Source organism: Crotalus tigris, unplaced genomic scaffold (genome assembly GCF_016545835.1).
Source record: "Crotalus tigris isolate CLP2741 ecotype Arizona unplaced genomic scaffold, ASM1654583v1 scf7180000017545.3456711, whole genome shotgun sequence".
NCBI lineage: Eukaryota > Metazoa > Chordata > Lepidosauria > Squamata > Viperidae > Crotalus > Crotalus tigris.
In genome coordinates, this window is record NW_024096464.1 from 1,509,878 (window position 1) to 1,533,858 (window position 23,981).

At 38.5% G+C, this 23,981-nt stretch overlaps 1 protein-coding gene across 1 annotated transcript in view; it reads right to left on the reverse strand.

Annotated features, from left to right (window-relative positions):
- Positions 1-23,981, reverse strand: part of PAPLN (papilin, proteoglycan like sulfated glycoprotein) — an 85,069-nt gene that overhangs the window by 50,698 nt on the left and 10,390 nt on the right. The window contains exons 2-5 of the mRNA XM_039331862.1: positions 22,808-22,870; positions 8,042-8,157; positions 1,177-1,237; positions 360-462 (exon numbers count right to left, since the gene is read on the reverse strand). Coding sequence (XP_039187796.1) covers positions 360-462; positions 1,177-1,237; positions 8,042-8,157; positions 22,808-22,864 — 337 coding nt within the window. The 5' untranslated portion in view covers positions 22,865-22,870. The remainder of the gene's footprint in view (positions 1-359; positions 463-1,176; positions 1,238-8,041; positions 8,158-22,807; positions 22,871-23,981) is intronic.

Consider the following 23,981-nt stretch of genomic DNA (forward strand, 5'->3'; position numbering starts at 1 on the left):
AAATTTTTTTCACTGATCAGTTTTAGCTCAGGAATTTTAAGGATTAGAATACCATCATTCACCATTTCTATGCCCTACTCCCCCTTTCTGTGAATGTATCTTTCATTCTAACAGCAGAATTTTTTTAAAAAATTACAATTTTACAATTTTTACCATTTTTTAATTTCTAAAAATTAAATTGATATTTGTAAAAATGTGTTGCTTGCTCATTAAACTGAAAGATAGGTTAAATAACAATTTAAATAAATGTTTCCAGACAGGGAATCTCAGCAATTTCCCCCCTATAGGAAGCCATACATTTTTACCCAGAATTTCGTTCACCCTCTATGAAGAATCTGCAATAAGAATCAATAAACTACCTCCGTAGTAAGGGAGCCACTTGTACTTCTTCCCTTGAAATTCTGTTCCATCAAACTCGGCACACTGTTCCGCTCGAAAATCTCTGGAGCCCTCAGGACAATCCTACAGAAAAGAAGAGAAAAATCTAAAATAGAGGACATGTTGAAGCAAAAAAGCAACCAATTTGGAAGAATACTCCAGAGTTTAGTTTCTATATTTTCCTCCAAGTGAGGATCTGTTGTTTATATGCTGCCTTCTCTTATCTTTAATGTTTCATTGATTTACTATAATTTAGGCCTGATGCTATTGGCTACCTCTTAAAACATCTTTTTTTTTCAAGCAGGCTTGCAGAGTGCATGGAAATGGGGAGCTGCAAAAGGGTTACACTGTGTGAATGTTGGTCCATTCTCTCGCTGTCTTACTTATATTTATGTTTAACTGTTTTAAATGGTTGTTCTGGATTTGTTTTTAACTGTTTATTTTAATGCACAATGCCTAGAGTCATGTTTAAGAGAGATGGGCAGCTATACAGATTTGATAAATAAAATTATTTGATTGTTATGAACTGTTGTGAGTCTGGCAGCACAGAAGTTTAACAAACAAATAATTTAAAGTAACAGAATATCACCAGCATACCACTAAAACTGGTAGAGAGTAGTGGATGCATTTTTGAATCAAAAATCATATTTGAATCATATTTATTTTTCATTATTAAGCTGTCTGGATGACTTTGGCCCAATCATCTAATTCTAGTTCCATAAAATGACTGAAATTATTCAGATTTCCAACTCCCACCCATTACATTATAAATATCTTAAGAGCAAACAAATATATTACCTGAATGTTGCATGAGCGATAACTTTGGGCTGGTCCTATACAACTGGATCCACCATCTGTCCTGAAATACACAGTAACAATCAGCAAAAGCTTGTAAATGATTAGTGATGCCCAAACCATACTTTGCCAGATCATTTTTAGTATTTCTAACAAGGCAGTAGTTGCCAAGAAACTTCCTTCTGTTCTCCATTTCTCTAAGCAGTAGGAGTTAGAGTTACCTTTTTAAAAGTTAAATCAGTAATCTTGTAAAAGGAACGAACCCTGGTTCAAAGGTAATATTCCCAGACTTCAACATACCATGATTTGTTACAGCTGAAAGAAGTGATGATTTCATATCCATCTTTCTTTTTTCAAATATTCTCTTGAAAAATTCAACTGAATTCAAATTCTTCCTTAGTTAAAATAATTGTCTATGCTTTCTGAACTGACAGTTGTAACTGTTTGTCAATTTGTAATGCAAGGTTGAACCAAGAGAATTCTGAAACTCTTGGATAATCAATGCTGTCTTGAAGTAGAACCAGTTCTCTCAACTTCAATAATCTAACTCCCTCAAGACACACTGCATTCACAAAATATTCAGACCCCCTTCACTTTTGTCAATTTCGTTATGCTCTAGCCTGATTCTACAGTTGTTGAAATTCATTTTTCCCCTCATTAATCTACATTCAGTACCCCATAATGACAAAGTGAAAACAGAATTTACAGAAATGTCTGTAAATTTATTGAAAAGAAAAAACTGAAACATCACATTGCATAAGTATTCGGACCCTTTGCAACAACACTTGAAATTTAGCTTGATGTCTCCCATTTCTCTTGATCGTTGCTGACATGTTTCTACACCTTGATTGGAGTCAGCCTGTAGTAAATTAAATTGATTGGACATGTATTGGAAAGGCATACCTCTCTCTATAGAAGGCCTCAGAGCTGACAATGCATAGCAGAGCAAAAGCCATGAAGTCAAAGGAATTGCCTGCAGAACTCAGAGACAGGATTATTGCAAGGCACAGATTTGAGGAAAGCTACCATACTTTCCAGCGTATAAGACGACTTTTGCAAGCGTTAAAATCGGCGCCGAAGTCGGGGGGGGGGTCATCTTATACGCCGAGTCGTCTTATACGCCAGAAATTACAGTAGTTTCCAGCATATAAGATGACTTTCTAGGCATGTGACTTGGCGCTGAAGACGGGGGTTGTCTTATACGCCGGGTTGCCTTATACGCCGGAATATACGGTACAATAAAATTTCTGTTGCATTGAAGGTTCCTCCATAATTCTCCAATGGAAGAAGTTTGGCACAACCAGGACTCTTCCAAGAGCTAGTCGCCTGATCGAGCTGAACAATCTGGGGAGAAGGGCATTAGTAAGAGAGGTGATCAAGAACCTTATGGTCATTCTGACTGAGCTCCAGAGATCCTGTGTGGAGATGGGATAGAGTTCCAGAAGAACAACCATCACTGCAGTCCTCACGGATCTGGGCTTTATGGCAGAGTGGCTAGACAGAAGCCTCTCCTCGGTGCAAAATACATGAAAGCCCACTTGGAGTTTGCAAAAATGCATCTGAAGGACTCTCAGAGTGTGAGGAACAAGATTCTCTGGTGTGATGAAATCAAGATTGAACTGTTTGGCTTCAAATCTAAATCATTATGTCTGGAGGAAACCAGACACCGCTCATCGCCTGTCCAATATCATCCCAACAGTAAAGCATGGTGGTGACAGCATAATGCTGTGGAGATGTTTTTCAGCAGCAGGAGCTAGGAGACTGGCCAAGATTGAGGGAAGGCTGAATAGAGTGAAGTACAGCGATATCCTCAATGAAAACCTATTCCACAGCACTCAGGACCTCAGACTTGGCCGAAGATGCACTTTCCAACATGACAATGATCCTAAGCACACAGCCAAGACAACTCAGGAGTGGACAACTCTGTGAATATCCTAGTGTGGCTCAGCTAGAGCCCTGACTTGAACCCTATTGAACATCTCTGGAGGGACCTGAAAATGGCTGTCCACCAATGGTCGCCAACCAACCTGACTGAACTTGAGAGGATTTGCAAGAAAGAATGGCAGAAAATCCCCCAATCCAGGCATGCTAGACTTGTCTCATGATATCAAAAAAGACTCGAGGCTGTAATTGCTGCCAAAGGGGCTTCAACAAAGTATTAAGTGAAGGGTCTGTTTCTAAAATTCTGTTTTCATTTTGTCATTATGGGATACTGAGTGTAAATTAATGAGGAAAAGAAATGAATTTCAACAACTATAGAATCAGGCTGAAGCATAACAAAATTGACAGAAATGAAGGGGGATCTGAATACTTTCTGAATGCACTGTATTTCTTATAAATTAGTTTCAACATTCAGACTTCTTTCTCTTTTTCAGGAAGAGTAGCAACTCCTTCTCAGAGCACCAAACTGACAGATAAGAGATAATTTAATTCTCAAACTTTTAAAGATGTGACCTTAGCCTCACATTCTGGAACCCTTGGGTAACATTTAAATAAGTCAAACGTGTAGTGAAGTGGTCTCACTAATATGTTAACCATAAAGAAATGCTGCATAATTCATTCTCACCCATAAGATCTGAGCAATTTAATCTCCAGCCCAGCCATAGGGGAATGGCTTGTGAAATAGCACTCCTATTCAACTTTAAGCAGAAGATGCTGCCAAGTAAGGCTTTTAATCTTCAAGGACCTTGACTCATGACAGAAGCTTAAAAGATACCAGGACTGTAAATCTCTATATGTGGCAGGCTGGGGTAGAGTTCCTATTTTTTTCCCTGACAAAATTCATTAGTGAACAAACCACCAAGCACAATAGGATATGGATCATAACAGAATCCTGCTTATAAAAGCATGTTTATTTATCATAATAAGGTCATAGTGATTACTTATTGGACAGGACCCAAGGGACGTTCCTGCAGGGATCATTTCTACTATGGAAAAATTAATTTTTTTCAATTGACAAATTGCCTACAGTACTGGTGGGTAGTGTAATGGCATCAAATATTGGTCCAATAATAAAAATAAGAATATCATAAAAAATATAGTTTTCTATGGACTAAACAATAAATATAAGCTTTTGAGTTGTAAAGAATATTTTTCTGAGTTGGAAGGTCAATGTTATGCAAACATCTGGTACATCTTTGCTTTCTGAAAGACTGGAAAAAATTGATCCAGCCATTCCTCTATAATTTCTAAAAAGTTCATTTTTATGGTTAATTTTAAAATTGTTTTTCTAAATGTATTTTGGAATTCACTGTTCAATTAACAGAATAGGAAAATGTTCATAATCTCTTTAGTATTTCCTGTGAGACCCTGTTCTCACAGCAATATTCTATGTGTATGTGGTTATGTGTGGTGTGTGTGTGGCACACTCTTCACAGGCCTGATCAAACCAAATTTATTATTCTGATTGCCACCACCAGATAGATTTGCAGTTTACTAACTTCACCGAGAGCGTCGTCCTCAATGGAACTACATCTACATTCAGGGAAGTATTGAGTGGGATATCTCAAGCTTCTATCTTGGGCCCAATGTTCTTCAGCATCTCCATCTAGACCAGTGGTTCTCAACCTTTCTAATGCCGCGACCCCATAATACAGTTCCCATGTTGTGGTGACCCCCAACCACTTATACATTACCGAGTGCCAGGGGCGTGGCCAAAGAAAAGGGGGAAAAAATGGCGGACAGCCTTGTTTGGCGACCCCCGTGAAATGGTCGTTCGACCCCAAATGGGGTCCCGACCCACAGGTTGAGAACCACTGATCTAGACCTACATGAGGGGATTGAAGGGGCAGTCATCACATTTGAAGGTGATACCAAGCTGAGTAGAATTGCTAATATTTTGGAAGATAGACTCAAGATTCAGAAGAATCTTGATAGTCTTGAGCATTGGACCCTATCCAACAAGATGCAATTCAGTGGTAATAAAAGTAAGGTTCTGCTCTTAGGGAGGAAAACCAAGTGCACAGGTACAAAATAGGCAATCCTTGGCTCAGCTGTAATAACTAGGAGATAGATTTAGGTGTCCTGATGGACCACTGCTTAAGTATGAGTCAGTAGTATGCTGTGGCCACCAAAACAAACAATGCATCTCGTAGGCTGTATCAACATGAGAAGAGATAGTACCGTTCTACAATACACTAGTAAGGCCACACTTGGAATACTATGTCCAGTTTTGGTCACAGTATAAAAAAGATGCTGAGGCCCTAGAAAGAGTGCAGAGAAGAACAAATATAATTTGGAGGCTAAATTGTATGATAAATGGCTAAGGGAACTTGCTATGTTTAGCCTAACAAAGAGAAGACTTAGGGATGACATGATAACTATCTTCAAATACTTGAAGGACTGTCACAGGAAAGAGGAGGTTGATTTGTTCTTCAAAGCACCTGAAGGCAGGACAAAAAGCAATGGGTGGAAGCTGATTAGAGAGACAGATCCAATCTGGAACTAAAGAGAAACTGCCTAACTCTATTAGTCAGAGAAACAGCTTGCCTCCCAGAGTTGTGAGTGCTCCATTGCCAATGGTTTTCAAGAAAAGATTGGACAATCATTTGTCTGGAATGGAATAAGGACCCCTGCTTTGGGCAGGGGGTTGAACTAGAAGACCACCAAGGTCCCTTCCAATCTTATGATTCTATGATTGCAATGGAAGCAATTTAAGCTCTGAAATACGTCTTTTTCTTTCCATATAGGTAAGCAAACAGACTTCTCCCCGATTTCAAATAAATGAAAAGGGGACCCTCCCCGATTATAAAAAATAGCAACCCCCCAAAAAAACCCAGATATTTCTAGTAACGTTTACAAAAATGAAGCAATGAGATCTTCAGACATGTTATTATTGAGGGTTTTTAATTCTGTCTGTGTACAAATTTAAAGGTTTAATAAAAAGGGAGAGAGAGTTGACGACAGAGACCTTCATCTAGAATGCATATCTAGTAATTTCGCAATACCTTAGGACAAACTGATTTTTAAAAGCATTTGTTATGCCAGCATTCAACACTTTTAATGTCTGGCCTTGTTTATACAAGACTAGTACATATCCTCCAGAACATTGCAACTAATGGGTGCAGCTCTGCCTGCCCTAGCACGCAAGGCTCAGGCATTTTTATTACTACATAGATGTAACATCTAGAGTTTTGTTAGTGTCTGCAAAATGCCATGCTTACAATGCCTCTGTTATGTCTACAGTGTCTGCAAACAAAGCAGCACTAACCTGGAATTTCAGTTTGATAGCGGTCAGGAGAGTTTTTCAGAGTTTATATCTGATTATTGTAAAGCTATTTATACCTGGATGAGCTATAAACAATTTCCAAAATAATTTTGCACCATGAGACTACAAGGCAAATTAGAAATGTACAATTACAATGGGATTTTTTTTCTTTTAATGACCCTGTAATCCCTTTATTTGGGGTGACTGAGTAGAACTGAGCATTTACTGACCTGATGCCCTTCCTGATGCCTACGTGGAATTTGCAGCAGATATTTTCTCTTTGCACCCCGATAGAGAAACATCTTCTGCAAACCCCACATAAGCATCAGGAAGGGCATCTACTCAGTCACCTTGAACAATTTAAAAATAAATATTAATTAAATAAATTTAATTTATTTAAAGCAGTAGGTGTGAATTTAAATGGAATCCAGAAGATGGTAGAGGACAGGAAGACCTGGAGGAACGTTGTCCATGGGGTCGTGATGGGTCGGACACGACTTCGCAATTAACAACAACAACAACAAATAAATTAAAATTAAATTAAATTTCTTAGGCAATGTTCACAATCATTAGTGTGGAGTAAATCAGAGAAGGGAAACATGAAAAAATCTAGCATCATGAGTAGGAAGCAATTTCAAATCTCATGTAGGCATTGACCTGGGAAGCCATCAAATCCAAATTGCTTGAAAAAATAAATGCTTTTGTGCTATCTTCCCAAATAATCAGTTCCCCCCCCTTTCTTCCTTTCTTATTTTAACAGAAAGATAACATCTACACAAAACCTTTGATCCTTTCAGGATATTGCTGATCTCAAAATTGCCAATCTTGGGGAAAATTCAGAAGGACTTTCCAATCCAAAATTGTGGAAATATAGTTTATCTCAAGTCCATTTCTGCCCCTTGTGACCAGAATCAAAATAAAAGGTTGCATCCTATTATAAGTTGTGCTGCCATTACCTTTGTGTATTTGTGTAATGTTAATTGTTCAGAGCACTATAATTGTACTCCTGTCCACAAAATCAATATTGATGTTAATATCTTGTTCCTTTTCAAACTACTAATGGGAGAAAGACAACAGCTCACCTAAAGATGTCTAATGGCTTGGAGCAGAGGCTAAATCAATTTACAAATTGATTTATTTATCCAAAAAGGTTATTGATAAAAAAACCCCAACCAGTATGCCACGTGACAGTCCTTACTGATCTAATTAATATCAAGATATTTGTTTTTTAAAACTAAGTTGGGATATGCTGCTTACATCCTCTCGTTCATATATTTCATTCCCATTTGTTGTCACTTCCTACAGTCATCCAGACCCCCAATATATTTAAATATAATCCAAGCAAGCACCATTAGGAACTAAAGAAGACAAAATCATCTCCCAGATGGCCTGAGAAATCTACCTAATGTTTCATAAGACGCTTCTTAATTTTCCATACAAGATCCAGGGCTTTTTTTCTCATAGAACTTCCAGAACAGAGTTCCGGCACCTTTTTTGGATGGAACCTTATAGGGTAAGCAAGGTGGGTTGTATGATGTGTATGAGTTCCGGCACCTTTTTTTTTTTTTTTTGGAAAAAAAGCACTGACAAGATCTGTTCTACACTTTCTTGTAAATGATACAATTTGAGTAGAAAATTGAATTGCAAGGAAACAGTTATTACCTCCGTGAGTAGCAGTGCCTGTGCCGAAGACTGATGCCTCCACCACAGCTTCGGCTGCATTCACCCCATTCTCCCCAAATTCCCCAGAAGTCATTTTGCCTCTTTGCTTTTCGAGCCTGTAAGAACAATTCATTAGACAGCAAGAGGGTCAACATTTGGAATCTTAAAAATACTTTCCAACAACACAATATGGTTGAGAGACAATGACAACACCATTTGTCTCATCCCTCCTTTTGCCTGTCGGTGGTATGGCAAAGAGCAAACCTCTTGTGACAATGGCATTTGTGCACACTTGAGATGATTCATCTAGGTGCACCTATCCCACGCTCAGGAAATAATGTGCTGCAACTCTCAATCTATCATTTTTACAAGTGAAAGTCAATTTGTCCTGTAGATCAGAGGACCCCAATCTTTTGAGCACCAGAGATCGGTTCCGTGGAAAGGGGTTTTTCTGTGGACTGGAGGGGGTGTGGTTTCATGTACTGCTTGCATCCCATGGATGGGGCTTTGTTTGCGCGGACCAGTTTCTGGCATGCTGCAGCCTGGTGCTATCCCCAAACCGGGGGTTGGGGACCCCTGCTGTAGTCTGTCTACACGCATACATTACACATAGGACAGGGAGAAGGGAAAAGATTTATCATATTTCAGTTCAAAAAAGAGTCATCTATCTACCAATGGATAGTTGAAGAAAGGCACAGAATGTAAGGAATCAACTATTCTTAATTACATTTGCAAGATGTATGGGCCTTTCTGGGAATCCGGAAAACAATTAAAACAGTGAGCTGTAGTGTCTATACCAGATTATCTTCTAAACGGTTTTTTTTTTTTTTTTTGACATTCTTTTTGTCAGCCTTCCAAGGTAACAAACTTGGAAACCAAAGGTGTACAATCAGATACTTCTTTTAGTATAAGCTTATAGTAACAGAATCTTGCAAGTCTGAATGTGTTTCCCTCCGTTTCCCCCTTTCTCTTCATGAGAACTAGGGAGGGACATGTCTGAGACATTTTCTCAAATTACATTTCTGGTCTGAACTCTAATTTTTTAAATTAGATCTTTGTCTTGGTTGCAGCTCTTCCTCCTGTTCCTTAAGGTTATTTCTGCTGCTCATTACATTTACAAAGTATTTATGTAACAACTTAAAGAGTATTGACAGTATACTGCCGCATAGTTCCCAGAGACCGGTGAGGTCCCACAGATTGGGCCTCCTTCAGGTCCCGTCGGCCAGACAATGTCGACTGGCGGGCCCTCGGGGAAGGGCCTTTTCTGTGGTGGCTCCGACGTGGTGGAATCAATTTCCCCCCAAGATTCGAACTACTTCCACCTTGCCGGCCTTCAAGAAAGCCATTAAAACTCTCCTGTTCTAGCAGGCCTGGGGTTGATGTCCCCGGGGGGGGGGGCGGGACACGATTGGGACATGTTGTATGAATGCACTCATTTTTATTGTTATATTTGTTGTTTTAATTTTGTACACTGCCCTGAGTCCCTAGGGGTTGGGCAGCATATAAATTTTATTAATAAATAAATAAATATTGAAAATCACATTTCAAGTCCAGCCATTTTTAAATCTGGTTTATGTTGCTAGCATTCATAAGTAAATTCTGTTTCTTTCATTTTATGAAGTCCACGGTAAACATTTTCTTCCTTGACATGTCCAAGAATACTCAAGTCAAGGAGAATAATAATGGATGGAAGATTAAGCATATTTTTCTAGAAAGAGCTCTTCAAGTCCTGGTTAGAATAACTGTAAGGTGGTGTGATGGCTCAGTGGTTAAAGATGGTGAGCATGTCAGCTGGAAAGTTGACAGCCCTGGTTCGAAAGCTGAGCACCGCTTGACAGGCTGAGTCCCCATTACAGCTCCTGCTAACCTAGCAGTTCAAAAGCATGCAAATGAGAGTAGATAAATAAGTACCACTTCGGTGGGAATGTAACAGTGTTCTATGAGCCACAGCATATAGTCATGCTGGCCACATGACCATGGAATGTCTTTGGACAACACTGGCTCCCTCTGCTAAGAAACAGAGATGAGCACCACCATCTAGAGTTGGACACGACTGGACCTTTATAATAACTGTAATAATAATAATAATACCCTTGTTTCCTCTTTATTTTGAGAAATTTCAGAAAAAAATTGGTCCTGCCCAAAAAACTTCAAGACTAACTCAGAAGTGTCCATGGGGAGAGGAGGACAAATGGGGGTATGTGTGACAGACCCACAAATCAAGGACAAATGAAATTACCTCTGAGTAGTTCTTGATGGCTGTTTTCCTATAGACAGAAATCTTGCCAGACTAAAGTAATTATCTGCATATTAGATATACCCTGTGAATTGCTAGGGGGAATCTGCCTTTGCCTTTTCCTGTACATCATAGATTCCAAGCTCCAATATCTCTTTACTCTCTGGGAAAGAGCCCCTCCCTCTTACAATTCCACATTCCATTCTACCACATTTGATAAAATAAGCTTTACAATGTTGTGATGTAAGCCCCACCAATTTTGTATGTGTGTTGTGATGTTGAAAGTAAGGAGCTTGTGTTGCAATGTAACAATCATCATATTCTATAGGTGCCTCTGAACCAATCACCGTATATCTCTGGCCTTTCATTGGTTTTATGTAATCCTGCACATCTCAAACAACTGTATACGAACAAGACTTAATTTAACAATCCCAAATCTCAAACAGAGAAAAAGTGTAAAAACCAAATTCCATTCCAAACTACTGTCTAGGTGTGCATACTAAAACTGAAATGAGATTTAACAAATTGAAACCCCAAGCCTATTTTTTTTAAAAAAAGCGCTATAAGTATTTTGCCTAATATATTCTGAAGTGTGGGAATATACTACTGTATCTCCTAATCATTCTGTAGTTTCTGGATTAAGGATCCTAGTTTGTACTGAATAAACATGTTTGTGGTAAACTGGGCTTTGGTTGTGCTTACAATATGTCAAATTGTGCCAGAATAGACTAATACTGTTCCCACTGTAAGCAGGGAGATAGCAATAAATATCAATGGATCTATCAGATGACCACAACATCTGCTAAGTGACGTGAATAGATGATTGAGAACAAGATAATAATATGGAAAACATTATTGGGCTTTTCAGACACCCAGGAATGAATGAAAATGTTGAGAATGAGAATATGTTTAGACAAAACTGTGTTCATTTTTGAATATGAGAGTTGAAACTACATCTGTTCATGCATACACATTGAAAGGCAACGGATATTTAAGTATGTTTGATTTTATTTTCCATGTTGAAGATTTGGCAGAATTAAGAATTCAAGAATTGTGCTTGTTACCAAATGAGGAACACACAATTTCTGGTGATGTTAATATTTGGTGAATTGTAGGGAAAATGGACATGAAAGAAAAAAAGTGAAAAAAGTAGAGAAAAAGTACAATGAAAAACTAGAAAGTAAGATTTCTTTATGAAAAAGCAATCTTTTATTACTCATAAAATAGATGGAAAGTGACCACTTTCTACAGGGGAACGATCGAGAACATCCTGTCATACAGCATCACAGTCTGGTTTGGAAGCATCACTGCTTCATACAGGAAGGCAGTGCAGAGAGTGGTGAGAATGACTGAAAAGATCATTGGCAGTTCTCTCCCTCCCATCCAGGACACAGCACAGAAGCGCTGCTTGAGCAGGATCCATACGATTATGGGACACTACACATCCTCTCCATGACCTGTTTTCCTTGTTGCCTTCTGGGAGGAGCCTTCGTGGTATCCGTAGCAGAACATCCAGATTCAGCCATAGTTTCATTCCATACAGCATTAACCTTATGAACTCTCAAACTTCCTCCTTCCGTTATATATTCAAGATAGACAGTATTTAATATTTATTTGCTATTTATATGTAGGGGTGTGGGACTATACATATGTTGTACATAGTATATTTAAGTCTGTGTCATGTATGTGTTTCACTTTGAGAGCGGGCAACTAAATTTCATTTTTGATGTGTGCCATTGTGCCCACAGTAAAAAAAAATGACAATAAAGGTTATCTTACCTTACCTTACTTTACCTTACCTTACCTTATCACAGGAGGATTTGGAATTACCCCAATGGGAAATATGAAAAATATATTTGGATGAATGAAGAACTGAAAGAGTCTGTACATGAGGCAAGCATGCAGATATAGAAGTGGCAGTTGTAAAAATGATGAAATACCTTCCATAATCATATAAATACAGAAAATATTGTACAAATGTGTTCAAAGAGCAAGGGTTGGATAAGATTGAAACAAACAGAGAAAATACAGGACAATTTTAACAATAGTAAAAAAAGTTGGCCTGGAAACAAGTATTAAGGAATGAATGGCTTAAAAATAACAACATGAATTGTGATAAAACAGAACTGAAAGGATGATGGCAGGCTAATGTCCAAGAAATAATGGATGAGAAGAAAGCTGTAAGTGCTGTCAGGTTAATGAAAAATGGTAAAGTTACATGTGCGGATGATGTAAATGGAGATATATGAAAACTTGGTCATTGGATTTTTATGGAGTGGCTGCACAACTTATTTAATTATGTGGGTGAAGACTTTATTTGTGCCCAACAAATGGAAGAAGGCTGCAGTGGTATCCCTAAACCAAGCAAATAGTAGCCAGAAGGAATGCAAAAAGCAGAGAGGGATTAAATTTTCAAGTGTGCCTGGGAAGGTGCCTGGCAGAATTCTGAGTGCAAAGAAGAGATAATGAGAGGTAAGAATGAATAACTTATGGAAAATCCAGTGCAACCTTAGCAAGGATAGCTGGATGCAGAACAGATTTTTGCTCTTCAAGAGATCATTGAGAAATGAATGAAGGTGGAAGCAAGGACAGAAAAGTATTGAGAGGAAGTAGTGAAAGATGTTGATATAAAGTAAATGTGGCCCGATTTCCATTTTTCCCTTATCAAATTTTATTTCTTGAGCTTACTATTCCTTTCATAAGCCTTGCATAATGTATCTTACCCTGGAAAGGAATATTGTGATGATGGCTGTATGTACGTGCTCTCTTTTAATCATTTTAAGAAAAAGTTACTTCTGTTTACCTATAAAGAACTGGTTCATTTTTTTGTTCTCATTATAAACCCATATTAGATAAAGTTTATGAAGCTGATCTTGTATGTTGTATAGGAAAGGAACCATTTACTGGACTGTTAACCATGATTTCATTCAAGGTTTTTGAAACATTGTGCCAGAAGAATGAGTTCTCAGTGACTCAACAGGCCTATTTTGTTCTGGTACAAGCTGAACAGCTGGTAAAAGATTATGAAGCCTGGCTTAAATCTTAATCTATAGACCCAGGTGCAGGTTCCGAAAAACTGCCAAGAAGCTGTAGATTTCAATACAATGTAATTCCCTTTGGCTTGACTGCTGGGTATTCTAATCCTAAATTTTAGAAGTTTTAGTCCAACTCACAAGTAGGAGCCAAATTTAACCTTAAAACCAACAACAGCATTAAAAACAAAGCAAAAATCAACATATCAGTACACACATTCTCCCACCCAAAGATGGCATTATCTAGCATCCTGACCCAATGCAAGGGAAAGGGAAAACCATGTTTTTAAAGCTTTCCTAAAGTCTAACAGGGCCAAGTGAATTTTGGGATTTGGAGATTGTTCCAAACAGCAGGTGCTACAACAACAACAAAATATTATAAAGTTCAAAGAAATCCCTCACTGGCATCAATGTGACCTTCCCTTGAAATACAAATAACATATTTCAAGAGGCATGTTGTTGTTGAAACTTTGGCAGAGAAAGAAAAAGCTAAACTTTGTCAAGGTCCTGAATCTGTTCACACTTCCTCATGGCTGTTACATGGAAAATAACAGAAGTACCGGTATGTGCTATAGTATACAATGGAGATTATTTTTAGGATGTCAAACCTGGATAAAATGATAATAAATAATATTGTTTCTACTCCATCCTTGAGTATGTTTAAACTCACAATGAAAATATCCATTCTTAAGAACATAAGAAGTTAACACCAGAACGGCTACATACAGTCTCTTTTTATCCCAAAGCCCATTGCCAACAGCGGCTCAGAGGATGCCTTTCAAACTCCTATAAATAGGATACAAGTGTTAATAGCTTACCTTCACTACGTGTCACCAGTTTTGATATTCAGAGGTACTGATTTCTGAGTGTAAACCAAGCTTCTATTTAGCCATTTAGTATGGTTAATGGGGTAATCTTCTAGTTCAGGGGTAGGCAATCTTGGCTCTTTTATGACTCGTGGACTTCAACTCCTAGAATTCCTGAGCCAGCATGGCTCAGCTTGGAAACCTCTCCCTTTCCCCTCAGCATGGCTGGCTCAGGAATTCTGGGAGATCAAGTCCACGAGTCATAAAAGAGCCAAGGTTGCCTATCCCTGTTCTAGTTTATCTCTTTTTAAAGCCATTTTAGGATGCATCTACCATTATATTACAGGCAGTGCTGAAAAGAAATTTAGATTCTTTTCCAAACATCCATTTGGGAGTGTAAATTTTAGGGTGTAAAATGTCAAGTATATTTCATTAGCTGAGGAAAAATAAAAATTTGAATTTGAAATCTTCAGGTGCAGAACAGACCTAGATTGCAATTTGACTATGATTTGGGCATAAAAGCCTTGCCACAAAGAAATATGGGAGTTTATGAAAAAAAGTTTGATTAGATACCCAATAAAGCATCATATACAATCTTTAAACTTATAAAAGTTATAAAACTCACTCATTTGCCATGACCCTAAGATGGAGTCAATAAATGTGTATAGACAATGCTCACAGCATTTCAGCTGTAAAGAAATCCATCATTTCTTGTAGTCACTTTTTGCAACTAGTGATTCACTGACAGGAACTGGTTTGTTAAAAGCTTTCAAGATGAAAGACAGTAAGCACCTGTAAAATGCATAATAACCCTATGAGTTATCAAGTGATCATGGAAATGTATTTGCACAAAACAGGAATCTGGTGGGCAAGGAAAGGACAATAAAGAATGAAACAGAAGATGGGGCAGGAAAAGAGCAGCATGCTACATAACAATATATTAATTTTCATAGGTCAATTGTAGACTAGCTAATGCTTAGAACAGGTGTCAAACTTGCAACTTCACATGATGTGTCACGACATATCATGACTTTTCCCCCATTGCCGGAGCTGGGGTGGGTACGGTTTCGGCATGACGCATCCAGCCCGTGGGCTGGCAGTTTGACACCCCTGGCCTAGAAAGTTGCAATAATTCAAAGTAGTCAATCAATCCCAAGGCTGCATGCAGCAAATTCTCTAACATGTTCTGCCCTGGCTCCCAGAGAGCCCCATAAAGAAGTCAGGAAGTCTAAGTTCAGGTCAGTGATTGTCTTCAAGGAGAATCTACCCGTTCTTATAAATGAATTTTCTATAAGCTGATGCCAAAATGAAGCTGATACTTTATTCTGATTGAACAAAGGAAAAAGAAAGTTGAAATTGGGAAAAACCTCTTTTGTTGGGAGAAACTTTTTTAATGTGTCACGATGTATTGCAACTTTTCCCCCATTGCTGGAGCTGGGATGGGCACGGTTTCGGCATGATGCATCTGGCCCATGGGCCAGCAATTTGACACATTAAAATCATGTGACCTTACTCCTATCAGCACTGTTCTATCATTATTGTTTCCTCTTTCAGTTACTCCAAAGTATCAGGAAGTTGCTCTGCAACTGTTTTAACTTCTGTTTAACCTCAAAACACAGAGAACATGGAGAGATCAGTATGATCCACAATTCTTCCAGTGTTGTGCGTGTGTATGTGTGTGGAAAACAATCCAATCTGCTAGGGAAGAAAAATAAAAGCAATCCAATCCTTGTTACATGTAAATTTTTCCTGTGATAGGATACCGTCTGTTTTGCACATGGGTGCTGCATTGGAAAGGAAGCGACACAAACAAGACCCCCTTAAGGTAGTTGGTGAGATAAGAAATCCAGGATTTGGAGATGAGTTAAGTGTTTCACCTGTGGAAATACAGACTAGTCACAAATTCCAAGGAATTGTTGATGTCAAAATAAAATAGCCCCGGTCCCCAAACAATAAGTTTTGGTCCTGCAAATCGTAAGGAAGATGACCTTGACAGAGATAGGCTAGATCAACGTTCTCAACATGATGAGAAAAACAAGGCTTAATTTCAAAAATAACAAAGTAGGAAGAAATAGCTCAGATGGACACCTAATTCACATGATTATAATAAATTAGAATGGCAGCTCCATGTAGAAGTATTCCTTATTCAAGTTTAATATGATAAATAAAACATACCAAGGAGCAGTTGCTCAGGTATTTAACATTTGGCTTAACTTCAAGGATGCAGCAAAGCATGGTTTACTTCAGAAATAGGTCTTATGCCATTTTTAAATTCTCACTTTTTGTTTTTAAAGGCAGTTAAGCCCAACTGAAGGCACAATTCCTAACCATTCCAAACATAGTCTCAAATGAAATCTTAAGAAGAGTGAGCCAGACTGATTCATAATTATGCTAAATCATTGCTTATTTTATCCATAAAGTGTTGAACAATGAGCTGGTCCAGACAAAAGAGTAAGCCATGGCAGGGACAATAGTTTGTAACTCACAGTAGTTGTATTTGAGCTAAGCCCAAACCAAGCAAAGCACTATGACATAATGGGGTGAATGATTTTAGTTTTATCTTACTAGAAAGCAAAAGTCTGTGTCTCACAGAAGCACTTTTGTTGTTTATCATTGATATTTACCTTGTCTTCTTCTGTCTGGAGGATAAAATAAGAATGAGTCATCTAATCCCAACCTTCTTAATTTACCTGTAGTTTCATAACAAAAAAGTGTCTGGTAATTATGCCACTTTCACGGAGAGTGCATTCCCACTTGTGCTTACCTATTCCATCATCCTTTCTTGAAAACAACAATTTCTTTCCTTTTTCACACAACATTATCTCTATCTCACCTGTAACACATTGATAGGAGAGGCTTAAGGCCTTATCCTTATGCCTTTCCAACTATGACTGTACAAACATGCCCCACAGACTCTTTATAAATGAGATGTTCTCATGATTTTGCCTTCATAACTTCCAAAGTCCACAAGGGAAGTGGCTTAAAATCAGTCTCAACTATTTGAGATTTAAAATAGAGCTTTCTTTGTTCTCTCAACACAGATTTTGCCATGGACATGATTTAAGATGCTTCATTGAAGATATGCTTGGTGAAATAGTCAGGGGCTGGATTGGCCCAGGACGTATTGGTTTATTAGCCTGTTGTGGATATGCATCTATACAAATACAGCCATAAAAATACATAACAAGTGCTTAAAAATAAGTGAAAAAATACAACAGAATATATATATATAGTATATGTTGTTACGATATAGAGTTACAATTCTATATATAATTATCTAAGGTAAACATTATATGCAAGTATTTGTATTCATTTCTAACACACTTGTATAACAATCATGCTTTTTTTAAAAAAAAACCCCTATGTTTTGTATAAATGAGTCCAATATTTCATAATATTTATTCATAAACGTGTACATCTATAGCAGTGGTGGCAAACCTATGGCACGTGTGCCAGAGGCGGCACTCAGAGCCCTCTCTGTGGGCACATGTGCCGTTGCCCCAGCCTTGCCTGTCCCCGCAACCCCCTCCTCTCCAGCAGCCCCCGTAAAGGAGAGTCGCCCCCCAAGGGTGACCCACATGGAGCAGCGCAGCCAAGGACATGGCAGCCAGGCAGCGTAGACAAGACTCTTCCCTCATACCCTATCATGCAGTTGATGCTGCAGGGTGCAGGCAGAGGGTGTGGCCGCCATAGTGGTGTTGGCCTGCCTGGGTGATCTGCGGCAGGCCCTGGAAGCGGTGAGTGGTCCTTTGGGCAGGCGGGGCGGGGGATGGGGGGCAGAGCAGGGGCGGGGCCAGTTTTTGGGCACTCGGTCTTTAAAAGGTTCGCCATCACTGATCTATAGGCAATCTGCTCATAAATGGCAAGGGAAATTAAAATCTTCAATGTGTTGACTCAAAGGGCCATACATTGGACAATGTTGTTAACAAGTGTTGTAAATGCTGCCACTGAGTTACATTTAATAGATAATTTCAGCACAGCATATGTTAATTCATATTCATCACCTATCAATTGGTCCAAAATCAATATTCCAGTTTTCATCCAACTTATCCATATCATTATTTTTTCCCAATTTCTTAATGCTGGGTTTCCCCATAAAGTCAGTTTAGTATAGGAATACAGATCAAATTTGTTTTTAGACATTACACTCCATAGCCTTCTAACCAATATAATTGTCTCCAGAATTGCTATAGTTCTATTATATTTGAATCCTAATACTGTCCACATACCAAGGGTGCCATATATGTATATTGTATTACAAAATAACCCGAATCAGAAAATTAAGACCAATTGTTGGTTTCCAGTATTCAGTACTTGGCAATATATAAGCATGATAATATAACTCCATGTCACTTTTACATATACCCAGGTCAGGGGTAGGCAACCCAAAACACTCAAAGAGCCACTTGGACCCATTTCCCACCGAAAACAAAACACTGGGAGCCACAAAACCCTTTTGATATCTAAAATGAAGATAACATGCATATATCCTTTTTTACCATATATGCAGTGTTATCTTCATTTTAGATGTCAAAGGGTCTCTCTCTGTGTCTCTCTCTCTCTCTCCCTCCCTCTCTCTCTTTCTGCCCTTGGTCTGCCAGTCCTCTTCCCCCACTCTTTCTTTCTCTCTCTCTCTCTTTCCTCTCTCTCTCTCTCTCTCTCTTTCTCTCTCTCCTCTCCCTTTCTCTTTCTCTCCCCCTCTCTCTTTCCTCTCCCTCTCTCTATCTTTCTCTCCCCCTCTCTCCCTTTCCATTCCCTCTCTTTCTTTCTCTCTCTTTCTCTTTTTCTCTTCCCCCCTCTCTCCCTCTCTCTGATCTTCTGTTTATCTGGCAAGCTGACTTCAAGCTCTTCTCCAACAAGCTCAGGGGTAACCTCGGCTCTTTTATGATTCATGGACTTCAACTCCCAGAATTCCTGAGTCAGCATAGCTGGGCTAGCTAGCTCTCTCCTGTGCTTCCTGCTTCCTGCTGCAGAGGAGGCTGGGAGCCGCAGAGGAAGGCTCAAAGAGCCACATGTGGCTCCGGAGCCACAGGTTGCCAACCTGTGACCCAGGTCAATGGGCTCCAAAACCCCAGAGCAGAGGTAGGCAACCTTGGCTCTTTTATGACTTGTGGACTTCCTGAGCTCAGGAATTCTGGGAGTTGAAGTCCACAAGTCATAAAAGAGCCAAGGTTGCCTACCTTTGCCCCAGAGAGTCAAACCCACCCCACCTGGCCTCCAGGCCTCCACCCATAAATACTCACAGGCTAGTACTTCCTGTTTACCTTATAATTCTTCCCAATTCTGCTACAACTCCTTTTCCTCTGCTACATCTCATTATGAATCCTACTTCTGGAAAACAGTAACTCTTTTATTTGCCTTGGGCTGCTTCAGGCCGGTTTAGTTTCCCCCAAAAAACACAAACTACCTTCTCTCTCACTCCAACACAATCACCACCAGCTGCCTCTCTGCTCAGCTTTTACAGCCACCAGTTGGCTGGCTAGGGAGAATTCTTAGAGGGACAGGGCACCGGCAACCCAGCTGCTAACCATTTTGCAGGCAGCCTGTCCTCTCACACTGCAGATTTGGAAAAAACGAATCCTCCTTCATTAACTAGCAAGGGCATTTTCTGTAAAGATATTCTTGGAATTGAAGAACCCCATAAAAATAAAATTCTAAACAAATAATTTATTAATTTCTATTCTGAGAAAAAGTCTTCTCAGAATATAAATTAAACTGGGAACAATACTCATTTGGAGAATATTCACCTTTCCCCAAAAGATGAGAGTTACAGATTCTCATCTATCCATATATGAAGAAACCTCATTTTATTACATGTTAACTGTGTCATGGTTCCAAAAGAAGAAGCTCTTCAAAGAACTTTGAGGCATTGTTTACCTTAAAGAATCTTTAATTGCAACATAGCTTCAGCATGTACATAGAGAAGCCAAAATCTGAATTCTCCTCTCCCAAACATACAGTATCTAAACATAACTCACTCCTTCATTTAACAGTCATTAATCACATTCTCCAATTAATTTGAAGTGTGAACTTTCCCTCCCGTTCCATAACTGCCATTACTTATCTCCTTTTATTACAACCAACCTTGAAGAATACTCTACTGAGATATTGTTATGGCTAACTAGTCCCCAAGTACATTCTTCCCCCTCCCCCCCCCCAGCACCATCTAATTTTAACTCTAAAAGTAATACACAGGTTAAATAGAAAATGTCTGCATCTTCATATATTGTCAAGCAAGAACATCCAAAGTTAGCAGCATTGACAAACTGAGTTATACCTCTCATTATCTACATGCCTCAATATTTAAGGGATTTGGTACAAATATAGAATTGATATTCCTTAAATGGATAAGTGACCAGATTTTCCATGAGAAATGAGATAACTTCCATAAAGGAATCTGTGCAAAGTTCTTTTACGTGATATAACCATATACTGTGTTCTTTTGAAAGAGCACAAGACCTGATTTTTAAGTATGGATTTAGCACTTCTTTAAAAAAAAAATAGTATATCCCTAACTTAACAATAGGACTAATGTTCACTTCAGAGAGCACAAGTCCTGTGCTTTATGGAAGATTGTTTTCAACTGGGAAAAGTACAGCCAGCTGTGAATTACTGGTTCTGTCACCTATGAGAAAGACAGGATTTCTGCTGCTCTGCCAAGAAGTGATTTTGTGTGGCCACACTTTTCAATGTTTTTATTCTGTGAGGGAGAGGCCACCGCTACCTAAAGTGTAGTGTACTTCTGGATGCTGCTCGCTCTGTCCTTTCTCTGCCTCCATTGCCTCTTCTTGGCAACCTATGTTTAAGAAATAGTATATACAATCCAAGGATTGGTCAGAAGCATCTTCCCCAACTGGACATCCTCTAGAAGTGTTGGACTATAATACCAAATAACCTGGAATGGATAGGTTATTGTAATGTATTGTTGGTAAGGATCTGTATTGGATAATTGGTCCCACTGGTCACATTCTAGGCCAGGTTAAGGACTTCGGCATTTAAATGGAAAATTTTAATTGACATGTCAAACTTTAGCAAGATCATGTCTATTGATTCTTGAAAAATGAAAAAGAGAGGTCCATTATAAAATATATGTACATTATAAAACCAAATAAAAGATAAGAGCACTCTACTTCTTGCTTATAATTTTAAAATGTATACCAAAAATCATGCCACTGGTAAAACCAATCTATCATTTACTGACTTAGAAAATAGCCTGGAAACACAACAGGGAGACCTCCACAGACTATTGAAGGATGGTAGATACAAATATCAACTAAATAGATTTTTTTTGATGAAGATGCAAGCATGTTTAAACATGCTGGTCCATTTTTATTTCTAATATTACATTACAATTACAATACATTACATTACATGCTTTATAATTTTCAAGTCAGCCTGTTCCTAACTTGGAAATGAAAGTACCACCTTGAATACATCAACTTCAGCAGCATAGGCAAATACTGTAGCAAATTCACTTCAGGGCATGTGTCCTTGGAAGAAAACTCTGCACATTTCTATATTTTTCTTCCTTCAGTCCCATAATATAGCCACCAATCAGCATCATTTAACATACAAATTTACAGCAGATAGTAATTTATAAAAGCAATAATTACCATCAGTTTTTAAAATGCAATCAATCAAACTCTAATCCTAAACACAATCCAAATGGGAAATCAAACAAGGGAATTAGCTGTGAATCAAAACTGAGATCAAAAGCTTTCTTTAAAGTCACCGAGAGGCCACATTTAACTGGCAGACTTTATGGCAGAGGTCCTCAACCTCCGGTCCATAGACCAGTACTGAGCCAAGGCATGCCAGCAACCAGTCCACACAAACAAGCAAAGCCCCATCCGTGAGATGCAGACAGCATACAAAACCATGCACCCTCCGGTCTGCGGAAAAAGCTCTCTCCACGGAACCAGTCCCTGGTGCCCAAAAGGTTGAGGACCTCTGCTTTATGGTATTTATCTCCATTCCCCAGCCTGAAACTCTCTTCCCTGCACAAAACTATTACATTGTTGAAATGTCTAATTCTTAAAGTAAAAGATGCTTTACTGCTACGCCATAACAAGACCTATTTAGAGAACAACTTGTTTCCCACACTGGCCAAAAATATCTACCTTTGGAAAGGATACAAGGAAGAGATGACTTTTCATATTCAGATGTGTGCTGCTTCTTGTCTTGATAGGCAGCATGGGATAACATGGGCCTCTGAGCCTAGCCCGTAGAGTTTGCAGTGAAATTCCTTTCCTAGAATTTCATTCTTTTGTAACTCTTTGGTTCTTCTCCTGCAGTGAGAGCTGCTTTCTCCAGATAGCCAAAGACATAATTACCATCGCTTCTCTTGGCATGTGGGATTCTATTTTGCTTGATTCTGCTTTGGCTGGTATATGCTTTCTCCAATAGTGAAAGATGCCAGGTGGCCTGAGAGGGTCTCCTAAGAGCCCTGCCTTAGAAGAAACTCCACATGAACTGCAGGATAATTGAAACCAACCATGTACGGCAAAGTAGGAGGCAAGGATTCCCAGATTTTCCCTACTTAAACTCCCTTCATCAAAACAGCAGCTCCAAGGTCCCTTCCAACTTTATTATTATTATAATGTACCTTTGTTTTAGTATTCCACATCCTTTACAAACGTCTGGCCTTTATTTTTATTTGATTCTAGTTCTGAAAGTTGGATCTAATACTTACCGCCAATGTAGATGGTGACATCACTGCCAGTGTAACCAGTAGGATTAAGAATACCATTGTGTCCTGCAGATGATAAGAAGAAAGTAATCTCAAAAGGAGAAACTGTGTTTAAAAAACAAAGGGAACTTCCCTCTCCATCTCTCTGTCATGGATCAGTTTGCTTTCTCTCTCTCTCTCTCTCTCTCTCTCTCTCTCTCTCTCTCTCACACACACACACACCTGCTTTCCTCTCTTCAAGTTGTAGTTTAGAGTGATTTTCACCAATGATCTTCTTTAGTAATAAAAATCTTCATGTATTACTAGATAAAATTTTACTTCAGAGGGAATGAATGTCTGCTAACATCCATTGATAGTTGATAGTCAATACTTTGCATCCTAATAATTTCATATTATGAGTAATTCATTATTCATAATAAGCCATATTACAAATAATTACTGTGAATGCATTTTCCATATCATGGGACATTCTGTAAATTATTCAGTATTCTTTGACATTCTGCTTATGTTCAAGAGCATATCCTCTAAGAAGTGCTGCTTCTCAATTCAACAAGAGTAGCAAGGATTATTTACAAACAATCCAAATTGTGTTATTTTTTTTAAAAAAAAGTAGAAAAAAATACATAAATGAATAAAGACAGAGATCACAAAAGGGTTAAAAGAGCAAAAGAGAAGTGAATAAGCATTAGTTTTATAAATATCACAGAGGTTATAATTTTCCAGGAGGTCATTACTTGACTAGGAATCACTATTAAGCTCCATAGAAAACATAAATATCAGGAACCATGGTCAGTACAGTATAAATCACAGAACGAAATTATGAACTACAATAAATTCTGGCAAATTAAATTACAATGTCTCTTTTCATATGTGAATTGGAGTAGAAAAATGGCTGCTGGTTTGAAGTTAAACATTCTTTTATCCCTCTGCCCAAAGTAATTTTTCATTTGAAGGCTGTTCTTTTCACACTACAGGTAATTCTTGACTTACAACCACAACTGAGCTCAGAATATTGGTTATAGATCATTGTAATTCACTATGTGTCCAGATTCAATTTTATGACCATTTTTTATGATGGGCATTAAATGAGTCATAATAATAATAATAATAATAATAATAACAACAACAACAACAATAAAGGACTCGATAGGTAAACAAAATGTCAAATCCAGTCTGA